Here is a 19,344-nt window from a genome sequence, read left to right on the forward strand (position 1 = left end):
CCGCTAAGCCGTTAATAGCCGCTAATAGCCGTGCTTCGCAAGACGAAAGAAACCGAAGGCGAAGAGACTCGCGGAACGGATTAATTTCGTCTTGCGAGGCACCACTGTATCTCAGTGAACAATTTACAAATGACACTTGGAATAACACTAACAACAACAACAACAACAAGAAGAAGAACACCACAGAGGGTATCTGTACACTGAAAATGTATATTTCCTCCTTTCCCCAAGTGAAACTGGCATGGCATCCTCCAAATAATTGCAATTCTGTTCCAGGAATTGCAGTTTGGTCCAGGAAGCCCACCCACTTTGGACCCGCCTGCTGCTGGAATAAGGCAGGAGACAGGTAGAAGGCCCCCACACCCTTGCCTTAGAGAGAGATAAGCTTTATTGCAACTCTTTGTTATGTGCATGCTGGTGTATTTCGAGTTTGTCTTTCCTGCCCTCACACGCCTACCAGTTACCTGGGGAATACATCCTTGAGGTATGCACAACGACAACCTGTAGACAAATCTTGCCTCTGTGGCCCATCAATACCCATTAGAAGTAGAGAACAGCCTACTCAATTAGGCAGCCTATTTTCGGCCCCCTGCTGCCAAGGCTAAATTGCCCTCTGCAGAATATTCCCCAAAGCCTCTAGCAGTGTAACTTTTTTTTAAGGGGGCCAATCCTCCCCCTTTGTCTAACTGGGTTAGGGGGGGAAGGACGTAGTGTAACTGTGTAACTGGCCTAAAATATTTTTCTCCTTTCTTATATACTACTGCTGTATTCCTCCTCCTCCCCAGTACTTTGAAGCAGTTGTTGCTGACTATGAACCTAATATTTTGATTATTTGCTCCATAAACACATCTTTGCTTTAGTAGCCTTTTTACTCAGCAGCCGGCAGGCTAGAGATGGGGAAATGTTTCTTGTCTTGTGTCCCGTGAACATCACTGGATCATACCTGTGCAACTTGTTACCTATCACATTTGGGGACCTTAAGCTGAAAGATAAAAATTTTTTAGCCCTAAGGACTACAAACTTGTATACCCCTCCCTCCCTCCAAAGAGTTCGCTAGCATATGAGTCTCCTGAAGCTCTGTTTCATTTGCTGTTTATGTGATGTCTTTACACTGTTTTATTGGTTTGAGACTGTAATTCTGTTTTAATGGATATTGTGTTGTATATACTGTACACCATGTACCCAGCCAAGAGATTTTAAAAAAATATTAAGAGGTTTAGAAATATTTTAAATTAATTTATTAAATAAATATCAAGACACAGAGGATAGCATGGCCTCTGATGTGATAAATTCCTACATACAGGGTGGGGTTTGTTTGTTTTTACTGCCAGTGAGCTTTCGAAAACAAACTCAACCCTTTCAACTGTAGACCAAAGCAGAATTTCTGCAACACATGCACCAAGCTTACTGGTCGGTTTTCTGGTGAACCTCGACCTGCTCCCACTCAGAATCATCCCTAAGGTGTGACTTCTGCAGTAGGTAGCTTGTGCCCATTCAGATTGGCAAGGCAGAAGTACAAGGAGCCCAACAGTAGGCGGAGACCGAACTAATGACAGGCGTGGCCAGGACCAATGACAGGCAGAGCCAACTAATTAGTTCCATCCCCATTCCAGGTGAAGGCTGGTTGGGGACCCTCTAAGGTTGGTGAGGCTGCTCCCCAGCTATTCTAATGGACCAGCCTCCACTGGGCTTCAGCAAGCTCTTGCATTCCACCATCATTTGCAAATATGTACATATGGTAACCGAACCACTATATGATAGTTTTGCATAACTGCTAGTTGGTTCAATGTGAACGCTGGAGATGGTCCCTTTTGCTGCCTGTGCTGTAGGCTTTCTCCATCTCCCTCTTTTCCCACCCCTTCCCTTCCAAAAAGCATCTCGTTGCATGTTTGGACTCAGACGGAAGAGCTCTGTGTTCGTGTACACGCAGGAGGAGTGTTTATTTTTCCATCCCAGTGCTTCTGCCTTCGGAGACTTTTTAAGAGCTATGAAACTAGGTAAATCCTACGCTCCTATCTCCCACCCTGGAGTTTTAATCGCCTTTCCTGCTGAGCTTTTCTGATTGTTTTTTCTACCGCATCCTGTGTGGCAAGGGATGAGTTTGTGTGTGTGTGTGTGTGTGTCTTTTGGTGAGAGTGTGATCTGGATCCCCTCCAGACTGGCAAATGGACATCATGCTTTAAATGAGAGGGATTCGGAACAAAAGCCAGGAAGATTGTTTACATGAATGGATCCCCTCTTTCCAACGTAGGAAACGGAGTCAGGCCATTGCCTACTCTCTACACTGACTAGCAGAGAATGTCCTGGGTTTCAGGCAGGGTACATTCACAGCCACACCTGGAGGTGCCAGGAATTGAACCCAAGATTTTCTGTATGCAAGGCAGATGCTGTCAGCTCAATACCAGAAGGTTGCTGGGGGTTACCCAGAAGCCAAGTCCCCTGACCTCAAGGGAACTCTGCACATGCTTGAGGGTACTCTCTCTATTATTCCTTCCTATCTTCTCAAGGCTGACCTGTGGCTCTAGAAAACTGGGTTTGGGGACCAAGTTTCAAATCAAGCCCTTGCCCCAACCTTGTGTGGGTCTCCCTATGTGGGTCTTCTGGTGGAAGAAGGACTGATGTGGATTTACTTCCTGCAACACACCTTTGGGGCTGTAAAGTTGGCTTCTGACAACTCCTGCACCTGTTTTCTTGAGTGAAGAGCTTGCTTTAAAAAAGGGAAACAGGTTTAAGAATCTATCTCAATGTTACCAGATTCTCCACTTAGAATTCTCACGCCAGACCCTTAAAAAGTATTGGGCATGCTATACTTCCATGAAGTGATCATTGGGCTCTTTCCAACTAAGATCTGCTTAGAAGAGACCTACTGTAAATAATGGACCACAAGTTAGCCATGATGGTTAATTTTAATAACTCTACTCTTAGTAGGGCTAACATGGGATACAACTCTATATCCCCGACCCCTGCAAACCACCTCTGACAGGGCCACCTACCTGTCAGTCACCTGACATCATTATGCCCCCCCCCCGTTAAAATTGGCCCACGAATGTAATTGATTCAGGGAGGATATTTTTTAGCATTTTAAAGGACACCACAACCCACTGCAGCATTTATCAGAAGTACCCAGAAGTATCAGGAAGGCTTACTTCAGAGTAAACATGTTGGGCAGAAAACTAGCCAGCTGCTAAATTTGTTCTGCTGTTGAGACTTGCTATTTCCACCCCCACTCCACTTTTGAAAATAACAATCGGTCTGCTTGCCTGCCTTTTTTCCACACTTTGCAACAAGTGCAGACAGGGAGGCTGCCAAAACAGAGGACATAAGCAGGAGAGAGTGGCTAATTAAATCTGCCCTGGTTTAATCTGACACTGCAGAACCCCATTCAAATTGCACAAAGATATCCTCCTGCTCTCCAACCCCTGCAGACATCAATTGGTGATCTGTAAGTTGAAATGTGTTGAGATTTCAAATATACCACTTAAGTGACACCAGTTGCTGGGAATTTTTCTACAATGTCACGATCAAGTGTTCTGACTTTGGATTTTCCTGCAGTTGCTTTTGAGAAGAGATGTATAGTATTACGCTCTTAGGCCAGAATCCTATGCTCATTTAAAATGGGAGTAAACCCCATTTAACACCAATTTACCTGCGAGATTGTCTGACCCCACATACAACACTTGACTACTTTGATCTGTTACAATTGCCACATAATACTCATTCCGTACAGTGGTACCTCAGGTTATATACGCTTCAGGTTACATACGCTTCAGGTTACAGACTCTGCTAACCCAGAAATAGTGCTTCAGGTTAAGAACTTTGCTTCAGGATGAGAACAGAAATCGGGCTCCGGCGGTGTGGCAGCAGCAGGAGGCCCCATTAGCTAAAGTGGTGCTTCAGGTTAAGAACAGTTTCAGGTTAAGTACGGACTTCCAGAACGAATTAAGTACTTAACCCGAGGTACCACTGTATTTGTAAGAGTTCCACACTTTGGAACTCCCTGCCTATTGACATCAGGCAGATGCCTTCACTGCACACCTTTTGGTGCCTGCTAAAAACATTTTTGTCTGGCCAGCCTATCCAGACTTTTAAAAAACTGTTCTTATCTTATGTTTATTTTTATTTTTTACTGTTTTAATTAGTTATTTTTAACTGTTTTTTATTTACTATTTGTTTCATTGTTTCATTCTTTTTGCAAACCGCTTTGGGGCTTGTTGTTTGGTTTTTTTTGCAACCAAGAGGCCTACAAATTTTGCGAAATAAATGAATAAATGGAACGCAGCGGAACTTACTTTGAATTAAAAACACATAGGATTGCATCTCAGGATGGGTGGTGAAGTGCACCAGAAAACACTTCTTGCCATAAAAGTCTCCAGGGTTGGGTTACATTAGGTGTTTTAGGACCGTGCAAGCCAAGATTCCCCTGCCCCCCCCCCCCCGGCTCAGAATTTAATCCGAGATGGAGATAAATCAGGATCATTCCTTTGAGCTCAGCATTGCCACCCTGAAGAAGCTCTTTTTTGGTTCTGGAGAACTTCCGCAGAATCTCTCTTATCTGACCACAGTGAAGTTATCTCACAAGGGCCTGGAAGGCAGTCTCTGGCGATACTCTAGTGATTCAGCATTGCTTTTGGAGCTTCCTATCCACCTTTTGTTGTCTAATCTTCATACCTTCATATTGCTTGGCACACCATCCCCTTCTCCCTGCTCTGGTTGTCCCTGGAACCCTTTGTCCTGTTTCTCCGCCTATAGCAGGAAACCCTCCCCCCCCATCATTCAGTTTGTACAAACTTCACACACACTCACACTCACACACTAATTACGCTACGCTTCTGTTATAAATTCATAGAAAAATAAACCATGCATCGGATTTGCACTGTTCTACTTTTAATTTACTCCATGAAGGAAGGACTACAAAATGGGGAAGGTTTGATACAGGGCACCATAATCCCTTCACCATCCCAGCACATCCACAGGAGCCCTGCCCAGTTGCTATGCCAACCCTGATGGTCCTAGACAGAAGACAATCAAGATCACAAGTACTTGCATATGGGAATGGATTCAGCATGGACTGGAACAAAGGACAATGATCAGATCTTCCCTCAGGGGGCAGGAAACTGCGACTACCTTTTGTCTTCAGAAAATGACTCATGGGGAGGAGGAGAAGGGAACCAGCCAGGTGACAGGACACTAAGGTTACCACCACAACTCCTCCCTCAACCCCTCCTTTCTGTAATGTATGCAAGACGTTTCTGGGGCTGGGCTTGACCTAGAGGATGGGAATTTCAAAAGTCTTGCACACCATTTTTCCTCTCACCTGCAAGTGAGGGGAGCACCCTGTTGCAACAGTCAATAAAGACCAAGCCTACAGGCTGCTGATTTGCTCCAATTTACTCTGGTTGGTGTCTTTACTTTTTGTCCAAGGGAGCACTTGGATTTTTCCGGTAACACGCCCCATTGTGGAAAAAAGGCGACTCTGAAATCCCCCACAATGCTCACTCTCTTTTTCTTCTGGGGCCTTTTCTTGCTTTTTTTATTTATAGGGTTTCCAGCTGCTTCATTCCTGCCATTTTGCCCGTGTTACCAGGGCTCTGCCTGACTTGGAATAAAGACTCCTTTCCACGGGTCACTTCTGCTGTGGCCTGGTTTGTGTATGTTGTCGGTGTGACTGCTCTGGGAAAGCGAGGACACCCCCTCCTGTTTCAGTGGGGGGGGGCTACATTCTTTTGGGGGTGTCTCCACTTGTCTGGGTGGGGTCTGGAAGCCATTCTTGTTAATTTGCTGTTATAACTGGCATTGGCACTCCGCTCCTCCATCTGGTCCCAGCGGGTGGGGGAAGAGGAGGCAGTGAATGCAGCCATCAGGACAGCTGTTACACCACAGAAAGTGACTCGGGTTACCTGTTTGAAGGGATGAGCAGTGACATCCATCTCCTCCTCCTCCTCCCGTTGCTCAGCCAGGCCCAGGCGAACATCCTGCCCTCGCCATTCCGCACATGTTTGGGGTTGGGACCATCTCACCTTCCTTTGCCAAACATACCTCTTCTCAAATTATTCCCCTTGTTAATTCTTTCCCGCCCACAACCCTCCTGGAAACAGGTCAGTCAGTAGGAAAGGGAAGCATGCGGAAATTGGAGGTGCGTCACTGTTAGGGAGGCAAATTAGGAGTAGTAGGCAATCACACGCTTTGTTTCCCCAGCAAGATTGCAGACCCTGCATGTGCTTACTGACGAGTAAGCCTTAGGGATGTGGATTTTGTTTTGAGAAACCTTTGCCCCCTTTCTCTCCCCCCCTCTTTTCCTACAGCAACGGGTGGTGGTGGTGGTGAGGGCTGGAAAAGGTCAGCTACACAGCTCCTGCTCTCTGCCCCCCCTCCTCTGTGGTCTCCACCTGCTAATCCAATCCTTTCCAGGAGTCTCTGCCGTTCTTGAAGGTTTTAGGCTAACACTATAATTGATCTTCTGCAACACGTCTCTTGTTCTTGCTGCCCCCACTCCCCAATACATAGGCTTGCTGCCAGACTCTGGGGAAAAAACACAACAGGATTGGGGTTGGAATTTGCAATTGCATTAAGCTGGGGCAGGTTTACTAGAATCAGGAGCTTCCCCTCAAGTCCAGTGCGTGCTTATTCAGCTACAGCCAGAATAGCCAATGTGGTTGTTGTTGGACCACAGTTCAAATCATGACACCCTCCCGACTTTTTTTAGCACAATTATCCCTCCAGTGGTTCCAAACCTTTCTTACCAAGTCTTCTACCTGTAATATTGTCCATTCCCAACAATACTTGTTTATCGAGCTATAATACTACAAAATCCATGATGCAGCGCGACCTACTGTGTGCAAAAGCAAAGAAACATACGGTGAGTGGCCAGAAGCAAAAATGGGTGGAGCCATGGATGCGACTCTAACCTCTGTGCAGTAGGTTACATTGCAGCCACACTAAAGTCCGATTATCTGCAGACCTCCCTCTCTCCATCCAGGCCAGCAAGAGGTGTTATCACATGTTATCACTGGGCAAAAGCACACAAGGAGGATGCAGGGCACCAGTGTTGCCTGAGAAGGGAGTGGCCTGGAGATAAGGGGTGTGGTCTGGGAAAGGAGGTGTGGCCTGAAGAGAAGGGGTTGTGACCCAAGGAGAATTCTGGAGGCCAGATAGTCCTGGAAGGCTGCGTCTGGTCCCCAGGCATGAGGGTCCCCCTTCCTGGAGTAAATGGACCAGTGCTCTGACTCCATAGAAGAGCATCGCAAGAAGGAAACAGAGGAACTGGAACAGGTTCAGAGGAGAGCAGCGAAGATGGCTGTGGTATTGAAGGGAAGCTTGAAGGAACTGGCTGTGTTTATCCTGGAAAGGAGAAGGACTGATAATCACACTTCAAGTACCTGACGGGCTCTGTTGACACAGATCTGCTGTCAAGTGTGAAGACAAGCCATAGTCAGTTTTGTATGTATTCAGCAGCCTGGAATCCCTGAAATAGGCTCACTCCCTAAGCGGCAGGAACAGGGATGCTGGCTGGCCTGGCTTTGACTCCCCCTCTCCCTCTCTCTTGAACCCGCTCAGCCTGCTGTGCACAAAGGCATCTTCCCTTGTCTGTGGAGGAATAAAAGATTGCCATGGCACCTTTAGATGAGATTTCATTTCAGACGCAATAATCTAACAAGAATGTTCCCATCCCTTAACAGCCCACCTGCAGTTTGATATTTAATCAGGAATCGGCTGTCGCGTTTATTACAGTGGGAATCCCAAGACCATTTCGCATCACGCTTCGTATGGAGGATCCCCCGCCACTCCCCACCCTTTCTCATCCAATTTGGGTTCCTCTTTTAGCCAGGCACACTCGAAATAAATGGGACAACCCCCCACGGTGCCTTAATTTAATTTAACTGTGGGTTTAAAAGCGTTGCTCAGTCCGCGCCTTAAAACATTCATCCTTTATTTTTCCTGGTAAGTTTTCCCATTTGATTATTCCTTTCCCTTGCTTTACTAGACTCATTTCTGCCAAGACGCCTGGAATTTTGATTGCATATAAAGGACTCCCATTTCAGCAGTGGGGGGGGGGGGAGTACCTTCTGACTCAAAACACAGGCCACCATCGCCACCCCCCTCTGACTTCCGCCTGCAATGATGGAGCCAATTATCTTAAACCTGTTCCATGTTTTTAACATTTCACTGGGCGCATTAAAGCCTTCGTTTCATTTATTCATCCTGGCTTTTTAGAGGTGTCTTGGAGAGAAATCTATCTCCCCCACCCCCTGCTGGTGGAACCAAAGCTACGGATTAAGACCCCCTCCTTGCAAACACAGGGCATTCATTTATTTTATTATTTCGTGCGTTTGTGCTTCGTTCTTCAGCCAAAAAGACCTCCACAGTGGCTTACATATAATCAATTGAAAGTTGACAGCTCCTGTCCACAGGCATGCAATCCAGAAGACACAACACACAAGGAAAATGGGACAGGAAGGGCAGAGGAAGCAAACCTGGGTGCCCATCCTTAAATCCAGATGGATTTGAATGTAAATGTAATGTGGGGGTCATCAACACAATACTCAGTCCCAATTGGTTCCCCTTAAGATTTGAGTGTAAGGTTTTGGTATGTTGCTGTAAACCTTAGGATCTGCCCCTCACCATTCCCTACCCACCATGGGTATGCTTTTACCTCCTGCTTGGATTCTCTGTAGCCCTGTTTTGGCTATAATCCAGTTGGTGCTCACTACCTGAGGTTGCTATTAGAAGGCGTAGCAAAATGTCTTGCTAAATTATGTGGGGCACCTCTTTAGTCAGCTTAAGCTTTTCTTCATCCATTAAGGTAATTGATTAACTAGAAGGAGCAGCAGACAGAGAGAAAATAAGAGAGAGAGTTCAAGGCTCCTGCACCCTTTACAGTTGAATCAGAAAACAGCACTGGGGCAGATGCAGCTGGTCACTCCTATATTTTTTTTTTTGCGGGGGGAGGTGGGAAGTAACCCCAGCCAATTGCTTTCTTTTGCAGAAGTATTGCGGGTACAGTAAACTAGCCTTCCAGTGCATCTCATCACCCCAAGGGGCTGCAGTTAAGGAGGGGAAAGGCCGAGGTGAAAAGGGGGTGGCTGCTAGCCCTCCAGCTAAAAATTCAGTTACATTAATTATTTCTTTTTTTAAAAAAAAAAAACCATTCCTTTTGTTTCTTTCCCTGTGATGCACAAGGAAGTGGATCTTTCTTTGTTTGCTCAGTAGATTGGACCCCGACTGAGTCAGTGAGATATAATGGCCGATAATAAGCACCTTTTGCGAAGATCTAGGGACCTCTCTAATAAGAAGAAAAGGCTTCAGAGGGGGCTAAGTGCTCCTTGCCCTTTCTTTGAGAAGACCACCACTTAAGCCCCCACCCACCCGCCCCAACCCCTTTCTCCTGTGTGTTTTAGGAGCAGAAGGTTTAATAACAGATTTCATTCCTGTACTCCTTTGGGGTAGCTGAGCTGCCCACTTTTGATTAATTGACCCTGACAGCTAAAATAATTTGTAGCCTTTAAAAAAAAAAGCTTTATTATTATCTCCTACTGTCTCAGTAACAAGTATGAGTAAGCAGCATCTTCATGTACAGCCAGAAGGGCTAGAAGAATGGAGCGGTCCTTCCTCCTTCCCTGACTCCCCGCCCTGTCTTCCTGCCCTTCCATCCCAGCAAACATCCATCTACAGCACAGCTGCGGCAAACCATCCTTTTAATGGGAAAGACCAAAGGAAGCGTTAGCTTAGTGATTGGAATTAACCGAAAGTGGGGAGGGGGGTGAAGGAATACACCTGGGCCTACCGAGGTGGCTTTCCTTCTGAGCCCACCACAATATATCACTCTTTGTTCAATCAAGGAGCAGCTGGCAAGATAGATGGCTGTTTTTCTCCCCCCCCCCCCACTCCTCCCATGGCCGTTGACCTTTTGCTTCCTTTTAGAGATTTGCTCTGATTGTCAACATTCTGTTGCTTGCATCTCACCAGCTGCCTCTGAGTGGCTAGGATGCTCACAAACATTCCGTGGCATCACAGGCACCTAGCCAATGGTGAGGGAAGGTGTGGTGATAGACTGCTGATGGTTTTTTTTTTAAGCTTTTCTGTTTGTTGGTTTCGATAACTAACGGCAGCCACAAGATTCCTTAGCAGACGCTCAGGAGTTTGGCAATAGGATGTCTGAAAACCTCCTCCGTCCTTCAAAGGGTTACGAGGATGACAGTGCTCTGGAATTTCTTGACTGCAGCCCAGTTCAGACAAGCACAGAATTCCTTGTGTGCTGTTTACGTACAAGATTGTCACTTCATTCTCTCTGGACAGGGAACCATGCCCTTTCAGATGTTTTCTCTCATGTATTCAGGCACCCAGGTAAGCATGCTGATGTAAGCATGTTCCTGGGTTATATCCCCATCCTTATCACAGCAGTAAGGAGCCAGAAATAAGCTGATATTCAACAGTACTTGCACTACTCTATAATTTTGTACACCAGGACAGGGAACCAGCAGGCCAGTTTTGGCCTGTAATGGGTTCCAATTCGGATTGCTAAGCCACGCCCACCTGTCAGGTGATATCGCTCCCATGGGTGGGTTATGTCGCCTGATAGGCAGTTCAGTCCTGCTCTGTCTCCACCCATCACTCCCAGGAGTCAAATTGGACAAGTGGGTGGGATTATTCACCTGTCAATCACCTGTCATCTTTGTGCTGCCCCCTTGTCAAAGTTGGCCCATGGAATGAGAGGAGATGGATGGAGGACACAGAGGAGTGTGCGAATATGCAACTTGCCTGCTGGACAAAGGCGAACACTTGCATTTGTTGCCCTGCTCAAATTTGCCTCTGGCCCCGCTCACCACTGGCATGTGGCCCTCAAAAGGTTGCCAAGAAGGGCATGTGGCCCTTGGGTCTACACAAGATTTCTCCAGAGTTTGCGGCAGATATCTTCCATCTGTGGATTGAACCCGGGGCCTTCTGCAGTAACCCCTTGCAGTGTGACTGTTGCGGTGGTTGCCCTCAACCCTGCCGCAGCCCTGGCTTGGGGCAGAGATGCTGGAGCAAGGTACGGCTGGAGGGGCTAAATAGGGTGCCGGGAGGACTGCGAAGCAACTCAGCCATATGCCATCCACTCCACATTCATATATCTTTCATGGCCTCCCCATCCAGCTGCGTCCTCGCTCGCTCCCGGCCCTGCCAGGGGAGGCAGAGGCACGAGAGCCTCGCTGAACCTGCTCTGAATTATTCACCAGGCCTTGGCCCTGACAGAATGAAATAGGGGAAGGAGGGGAAGTTATCTCGCAACCGAGGGGATGGGCTCAGTCTCAGACCAACATGGGCGACAGAAGCAAAGCAGGGCGCCTGATACAGCCTTGGGCTTGGACTTTTCACTGTCTCTTGGGATGCACTCAGACAGGGGTGGGAAAACTCAGACCCGGCCCTGCAGACTTCTCTATCTGGCCCTCCTGAGTCTCCCTAGGCCATCCCCCTTCCCCAAACAACACCCCTCACCCAGCCTTACTCCATGTCCCCTCCATAATGGCTTTTGCATGGCAGGGATGTGCTTTGGGATTGTGACAATGTGTCTCTGTTACCTGGATAGAGCATGGGAAGATAGGTTTGTGTGTGTACAGGAATCTCTGGTAGAGCAGAAGATCAATTCCTGGCATCTCCAGGTAGGGCTGGGAATCTTCCCTGTCCGAAACCCTGGAGAGCCACTGCCAACCAGTGTGGACATTGGTGATGATGATAATTTCATTATTTGTACCCTGCCCATCTGACTGGGTTGCCCTTGTCACCCTGGGCGGCTTCCAGCATATAAAAAAAATGATAAAACATTAAAGATTAAAAACTTCCCTCTACAGGGCTGCCTTCAGAAGTCTTTTAAATATTGTATAATTGCTTATCTCTTTGACATCTGATAGGAGGACATTCTACATGGTGGGCGCCACTACCAAGAAGGCCCTCTGCCTGCTCATGATTGGCATGATGACAGTTTAGTGATGGAGCAACCCAGTCAGATGCGTGGCATAAAAATGAAATAACAATAAGAGCTATTGATGACGATGATGATGATTACCAATGAATTCTCAAGCAGGCTTCTTGCCTGCATGGGGCATGAGTAGAAACCAGTTTAGTGTGCAAAAATAATTTACACACTTTGCCCTGCCCACTTTTGCCTCTGACTCCACCCACTACTGGCTTGTGCCTCCCCCGTTCCAAGCTTTCCCATAAGGGAATGTTGCCCTTGGGGTGGGGGGAAAAATGTCATCACCCTTTTCTGAATGGGAGTGTCCAGGGGCTGAACTCAGGACCTTCTGCATGCAAAGGAGATGCTTACATCTCTTGCATCTAGAAGGCTTTAATCTGCAGGGATGGCTTCACTAGGGGATACACTGATTAGCAGGTGCTTTCCATTGATTCAGGGAGGGAGTCTCTCCCAGATCTACCTGGAGTTGCCAGGGGTGGGGTTGAACCCGGGACCTTTTGCATGCCGGACAGATGCTCTAACCACTGAGCTACAGCTCATTTTTTTCTTGACCATTGAGCTCCAGCCCCCACAGCTTGGCAAGAGGTGCCTATGTGCCTTTGGACCTTTTCCCAACACGTATGTCTTCTCCCAGTGCCACCGAGACGCTTTGTCTTCTGTGCCTTCCTCGCTCTCTGAGTGACAGCTTGATAATGCACTACAAACTCTTTTAAGACTTCAGCTCCAGGAAGAAGGAGCACAAGGAGGATGGGGAGGAGGGCAGCCGGGGTGCGGAGGGGGGGGGGAGTGGGCTGGTTGGCTGGATGTGAGGGTGGAGAAAGGGAAGGAAATAATCATCAAGCCAATCCCTCTCTCGCTCTGCATTTTTAGACCCCCATTTTGCTTTTCTCGCATCCCTTCCCCACCCCCTTATCTCACTGTGCGAAAATTGGGGGGGGGGGTTGTTTCCAGAAAAAGACTCTCTCTCATATATATATATATATATATATATATATATATATATATATATATATATATGCTGAGAAAGAGACGATCCACAGAGCTTCATAAAAATGATAAATTGCTTTTAGATATTGGGCAGGAGCGAACGAAAGCTTCTTCTTCTTCTTCGTCTTCTTTATTTATTTGACGATATTAGTCTCTCAGCGCTGTGCATTGTTGCTGTGCATATGAGCTTAAACTCTCTCCAGGCAGCTGAAGCCAGGCGCCCAAGTATTGAAGTATAAATGAACCGCCGGCAAGCGTGCTGTTTTTCTTTTCTTTTTGCTTTTTTTTTTAAAAAAAGCATTCCTCTCCCCTTTTATGATTTCTCTTTTCTCACACATTATGTTTTTTTATTCATTTATTTTTTATTTATTTCCGTTCTCCCGCTGTTATGTAGGCCAGGCCATTTCCTTAGCTGGGCGCTTTGTCCGTAGAACGCAGCTCTTTGCGTGTGGGTCTGCGATGTCCCTATACAATTATAAATTAAAATATACATATAACTAAATCGGTAACGGGGAGAAATGCATAATAGGTGCGTGTGTGTGCATTGTGAAGGTGGAGAGGGCACGAGGAGGGGAGCTTTTCTTAACACAAACATTCCAGGGCATTTATGTGTTTTTGACATTTCTGCCCCAGCTCTCCATCCCCCAGGATCCACAAGGCAATGGTGAAAGAGATTTGTTTGTTATTGTGTTTATATCCCTGTTTTGTCCAAGGAGCTCAAGGGGCATGGCTCTCCCTCTCCCCAGTTAATCCTTAAAACAACCCTGTGAAGTCTGTTAGGCTGAGAGAGGCAGTGACTGGCGGCAAGGCCACACCAAGTGAGCTTCATGGCCAAGCAGTATATTATATACGGTATTATATATATATATATATATATATAAATAATCTGAAACATAGTTAAGCAGCAATATTTTTACAAAGTTAAACAAGCAAACAAGCAAAAATCAATCCTCACAGAAGCAGCAATAAATCAACAGAATTATTGAGGGCAATAATTAATTATGCCAATTCTCCTTCCTTTCTTCCTCTTTTAATATCCCACCTTTACTCCAAGGAGCTCAGGATGGCATTCCTACTCTATCCCCAGGTTATCCTGACAACAACCCTGTGAAGTAGGCTGAGAGACAAAGGCTAGCCCATGGGGAGGCAAACTTAAGGCCCAGGGGCCGGATGCAGGCCAATCGCCTTCTAAATCCGGCCCACCGATGGCCTGGGAATCAGCGTGTTCTTACATGAGTAGGATGTGTCCTTTTATTTAAAATGCATCTCTGAGTTATTTGTGGGGCCTGCCTGGTGTTTTTACATGAGTAGAATATGTGCTTTTATTTAAAATAACCCATATCTGGGTTATTTGTGGGGCATAGGAATTCATTATTATTTTTTCAAAATATAGTCCGGTCCACCACAAGCTCTGAGGGACAGTGGACCGGCCCCCTGCTGAAAAAGTTTCTGACCCCTGGCTAGCCCAAAAGCTTCATGGCTGAGTAGGAATTTTGCTACAAATAGGGAGGGGAGGGGAAGGGAGAGAGAGGAAGAAGTGATTGTAAAAGGAGCAGCAAGGAGAGATGGAAGAACTTGTCAGCTTGGGGAGGTCAAGGGGTGAAGATCGGAGGAATGGAGAAACTGCTTTATACCCAGTCCATGTCTCCCAATATTGTCTACATAGGCTGGCAGCACCTCTCTGGAACCTTCTGCATGCCTTCTGAGTTTTGGCCTTTAACTGTAAGTCAGGTGAGGAAGGAGACAGAAATTACAGCATCACTCTGCTGAACACTTTCCACCTAATGGGTAGACAGCATGAGTGGCAGGACTGTGAGTGTCACGGCGGCACCACCTCTCCATTAAGCCCGCAGCTGCCTGCCAGGGGTTTGGATTGCAGCCTTAGAGCCTGTGGATCAGGAAATCCTGCCTGAATTGGAGAGGCTCTGCACAAATCATCACATCAAGAGCACAAATCATCACAAAATGTGTGATAAAGGGCTGGCTTTTTACATTTGCAAAAAATGTACTATGGCTTTGTACATTTAAAGCACATCTCCCCCTTCCCAAAGAATCATGGGAACTGCAGTTCATCCCCAGAGCTACAACTCCCAGCACCCTTGACAAACTGCAGTTCCCAGGATTCTTTGAGAAAGGGAGAAACGTGATTTAAATGTTCTTTAAATGGGCGGTGTGGACGTAACAGGTGTTTGGAGGGGGCCCTTGTGTCTTTAGGCCACTTCCTGCCTCCCTCTTTCTACCCAGAAGGGCCCACATTCTGCCCTGAGAGGAAAAAGACTGCAGACCTACGGAAGGTGCCAGAACATCTCCATTTACGCAACGCTTTCCAAAGCGCAATGACTGCAGCTTAAAAAAACAACCTGAAATTTGGTTGTAAGGATGAGTATGTGTGTGCGAGAAGAAAGATGCACAGAATCATCTCAGCTAAGAGCAAGTTGCCGAAGGCTGTTGGGGGCCAAATGAGGATTTGCTACCCTGGTGTCCAAGATCTGAGGCTGATGCTGTAGATAACGCCTCTCTTTGGAGACGACATGAAAAGTCACACGCTACACACACACTCTCTGTGTGTGTGTGTGTGTGTGTGTGTGTGTGTGTGTACACTTCTCAGCTTCCCGTACCTGGCATTCCTCCCACCACCACCACCCACCTCCCAAATTAAAAAAGAACAGCCAAACACCTCTCCTTCATTTGCAATTTAGATGGGGAACTGGCTGGTGCTGGCTCCTCTGATTAGCATGCGCGATAACAAGAATAGTGCATCTCTTATTAGGAAGGCGACCCACCCTCCCGCCACATTCCTAATTGCAATCTGTAATTATTGTGTGTCTATCAAGTTGGTGGTTTTGAGGCTCGAAGCCTTGAAAGTTCCCCTAGAAACTCCATATTTTAAAACAAAAATAATAAAAAAATCAAACAGAATGTTTTAAAAGAGTTTGAATTTATGCAGCAAATATAACAAAAATGAGATCAAAGCAAGCATACAATGAACAAGCAGATTTAAAAACAGAAGAGCCAAATTATTTAATAATAATAATAATAATAATAATAATAATAATAATAATAATAATAATAATAATATGCTGCTCATCCAACTGGGTTGTCCCAGCCACCTTTGCTCCCAACAAAAAATAGTAAAAGGACAATACAACATCACACTGTGTACTCAGAAATGAAAACAGCAATTCAACAGTTTTGTTTGGAGAACTGCCAGGTATATTGGCTTGAGAGGGCCTCTGCAACCAGGGATTGATTTATGATGTGTCTGTCCTCTCTCTTTTGCCTCGCGGACTTTCAGAAACAAAACAAAGCATGATTTCTTTTTGAAAACAAAACTGTGTGAGGTACCTGCATCCTCCCAAGGGCCGTGTGCCAGCAGTGGGCGGGGCCAGGTGCAAAAGGAGGCGGAGTTAAGCTAAAGAACGTAAAGCAAAGGATGTGATGCACATCTCTGTGCCGTCTTCTTCCCAGGCAAGTAAGAGGTGTTCATGGTGGGGGGAGTGGCTTGCCAGGTTCCCAGAAGCATCTGATGGGCCACTGTGAGAACAGGATGCTGGACTAGGTGGGCCCTTGGCCTGATCCAGAAGGACTCTTCTTATATTCTTAGGACATATTCCAGCTAGGCAAAAACACGCAAGATGGCAAGGCTTGTGAGGGGCATGGGATGGGGGGATTCCTGAGGGCCAAACAGAGCAGTCTTAACGGTCACATTCAGCCATCCCGCCCTGGTCTGAAGTTCTCCCACACTGGGGTGTGCTGTTCACACATACCTACTAACCTTGCTGCTGACTTTTGCTCCCAAATTGTCTGGTAACCTTCTCATCCGTCAGGAGGGAATTTTGCAAAATTTGGCAAAATGTGATGGGAAACCCAGATGTATGGGAACGCAATGGAAAAAGCAGCGAAAACAGCTCAAAAAGCTTAAAGTCACTATTTTGGGGGTAGGTTTTGGTGGGTTTTTTTTTTTAAGTCTCAACAGTTTTGGGGTCTTTGCGGGTGTCAGGAATTTTACTTTTTGAGATATGGCAACCCTAGGTAACCTGTTCCTCAGATTCTGAAACTCACACCCAAAACAATCTTGCAACAGGCTCAACCCCTCCCCCTGCAGCCTCCCCCACACCTCTGTTTTATTTCTTTATTGCGCTTATATCCCACCATTTCCTCCAGGGAGCTCAAGCTAGCATCCATGATTCTCTCTCTCCCCCCGCCCTCATCTCATTCCCACAACAACCCTGAGAAGTAGGTTAGGCTGGGTGGCAGTGACTGGCCGGCCCAAGGTCACCGTGGTCGGCGTCATGGCCAAGTGGGCGATTTGCACCCCGGTCTCCCAGGTCCTCGGTCTCCCATTCTAGCATCCTGGTTGCTATGCCACTACAGCTCTCTTGCTCGCCAAACACACATTTTATTTGCAAAACTATCTGTGATGAGTAGACTATTTTGATTAATGTTGATTTTATGGCTTTATTGAGTTGAGTCACTGGACTTTTTTTGGGGGGGTGCTAATTGAGTTGTTCATTGATTATTGAGCGGAGGCTTCATGCGTTTGGTTATGTTTATCTTGTCATTATCTGCCTCAGGGCGCAGAGAGAGAAAAAAGCAGGCATCTGTTCCTAAATAGATAAATTTGAGAAAAAGCATGCCAAGGGAACTATCTATCTTTTGAGGAAGTATGCAGCGATAACCATCACCTGGAGTGCTAGGATTTAGTAAGGGGGGGGGGTCCATCTAGCTTGGTGCTGCCTCCTCCTTTGGGAAAAGGCCATAGCTCCATGGTAGAGCATTGGCTTTGGTGCAGAAGATTCAGGTTCAGCCCCCAGCATCTCCAGGTAGAGCTGGGAATGTCCCTTTACCTGGAAAATTGAAGGAATGCTGCCAGTCAGTACAGACAGTACTGAGCTAGTTGGACAAGTGGTGGCCAAAGGGCTCCTGGCCTTCCCTCTGGGCATCCTGGCAGCAGGGGAGAGACTCCTGCGTGAAACCCTGGAGAGCCGCTGCCAGTCAGTGTAGACAACACTGAGGTTGGTGGACCAAACTTCTGATTCAGCATAAGGCAGCTTCCTATGTTCCCGTTTCAGTCCTTTATTGAGAGCCATGAGGACTAGAATCGTCCTTTATTTTCAGAGAAAGGGCTGTGGCTCAGCGGTGGATGTAGCACGGGGACAGGGGGATCTGAGGGCGCAGAGTGAGCAGCCCGCCAGTGGCCGCCTTCCATGCTGGGGCTTCCCAGCTTATTTTTCTCAGACTCTGGGGGCTCCTGTGATTCCTGCATGGCATCCTTCCAACCCTACAGAGTCCTATGATTCTGTAGTTCTGGAATCAGTATAAAAGAGCTTCCCACCTTCCTATTAAGGAAAGGGGTGCAGATAAGAGGTAGAGCATCTGTTTTGCATGCAGAAGGTTCAAGGCTGGGAATGTTCCTTGCCTGAAGCCCTGGGGATGCATTCTGCAGAGCCAAGCCAGAAAGTGCCACACCTTGAAAATCATTTCCTTAATCCCAAATTGCCATTCTTACCTCAATTACTCCTCTTTCTATCACCACCCGAGATCTCACTACATCCTGCTGTGATGTAGCATTCGCACAACGCATATTAATTCACAAAGCCCTTCGTTGACTTTAGTTGCTGTGCCCTCACGACAACTCTGTGAGGAAGGCCACTGTTTCCATTTCACAGATGCTAAGGCTGAGAGTGACTTCAGGAAGTCCGTGCTCTTAAGCTACTACTGTACCTTGCATGTGAGTTTCTGAGATCCCAGTTCATTGTCTACACAGGCTTATTGGCCATAGTTTTTTTCCAGGCTTTTCCCCCATAGGCATAAGGACTAGAAACTTGAGCTGGAAACACACACACTATATTAAAGTTGAGATTGATGCTCAGTTTTCCCTCTTTTGACAAACCATCCCTCATTCATTGCTTAATTATCTTTTTCTTCTTTGCCCTCCCATCCAGTGTGCCGAGGTGTGCTGTGTGGGTTTGGCGCCGTGTGCGAGAGGAGTGCAACGGGCCCCTCCCAGGGACTATGTGTGTGCAAGAAGACCACGTGCCCCTCAGTGGTGGCCCCTGTCTGTGGCTCGGATTATTCTACCTACAGCAACGAATGCGAGCTGGAGAAGGCTCAATGCAACCAACAGCGCCGGATCAAAGTCATCAGCAAAGGGGCTTGTGGTGAGTAACTGAGCTGGGCCTTGACTCACTTGGGTCAGGATGAGCCTCCTTGCCTAGCATCTAATTCCCTAGTTCAGGAAGGTTTAGGGTTATGTTTATTAACTGCATACATTACTTCCTATTGAAGGAAGCAATTTACAAGCAAAGGAAAAAAGATGCTATAATAAAATTGCAAAAACGTTACTAAAAATGCATTCAACAGTACACTAACCTGTTAAACAGTACAGTGTCCTTTAGCTGGTGTTG

At 46.7% G+C, this 19,344-nt stretch overlaps 1 protein-coding gene across 6 annotated transcripts in view; it reads left to right on the forward strand.

Annotated features, from left to right (window-relative positions):
* The window catches only part of AGRN (agrin), a 238,252-nt gene that overhangs the window by 128,913 nt on the left and 89,995 nt on the right, over positions 1 to 19,344 (forward strand). For all 6 annotated transcript variants that reach the window (XM_081923371.1, XM_081923373.1, XM_081923372.1 and 3 more), the window contains one exon: positions 18,883 to 19,098. In XM_081923371.1, the coding sequence (XP_081779497.1) occupies positions 18,883 to 19,098 (216 nt within the window). The remainder of the gene's footprint in view (positions 1 to 18,882; positions 19,099 to 19,344) is intronic.

This window comes from Podarcis melisellensis (assembly GCF_964234715.1).
Source record: "Podarcis melisellensis genome assembly, chromosome: 8".
Classification (NCBI taxonomy): domain Eukaryota; kingdom Metazoa; phylum Chordata; class Lepidosauria; order Squamata; family Lacertidae; genus Podarcis; species Podarcis melisellensis.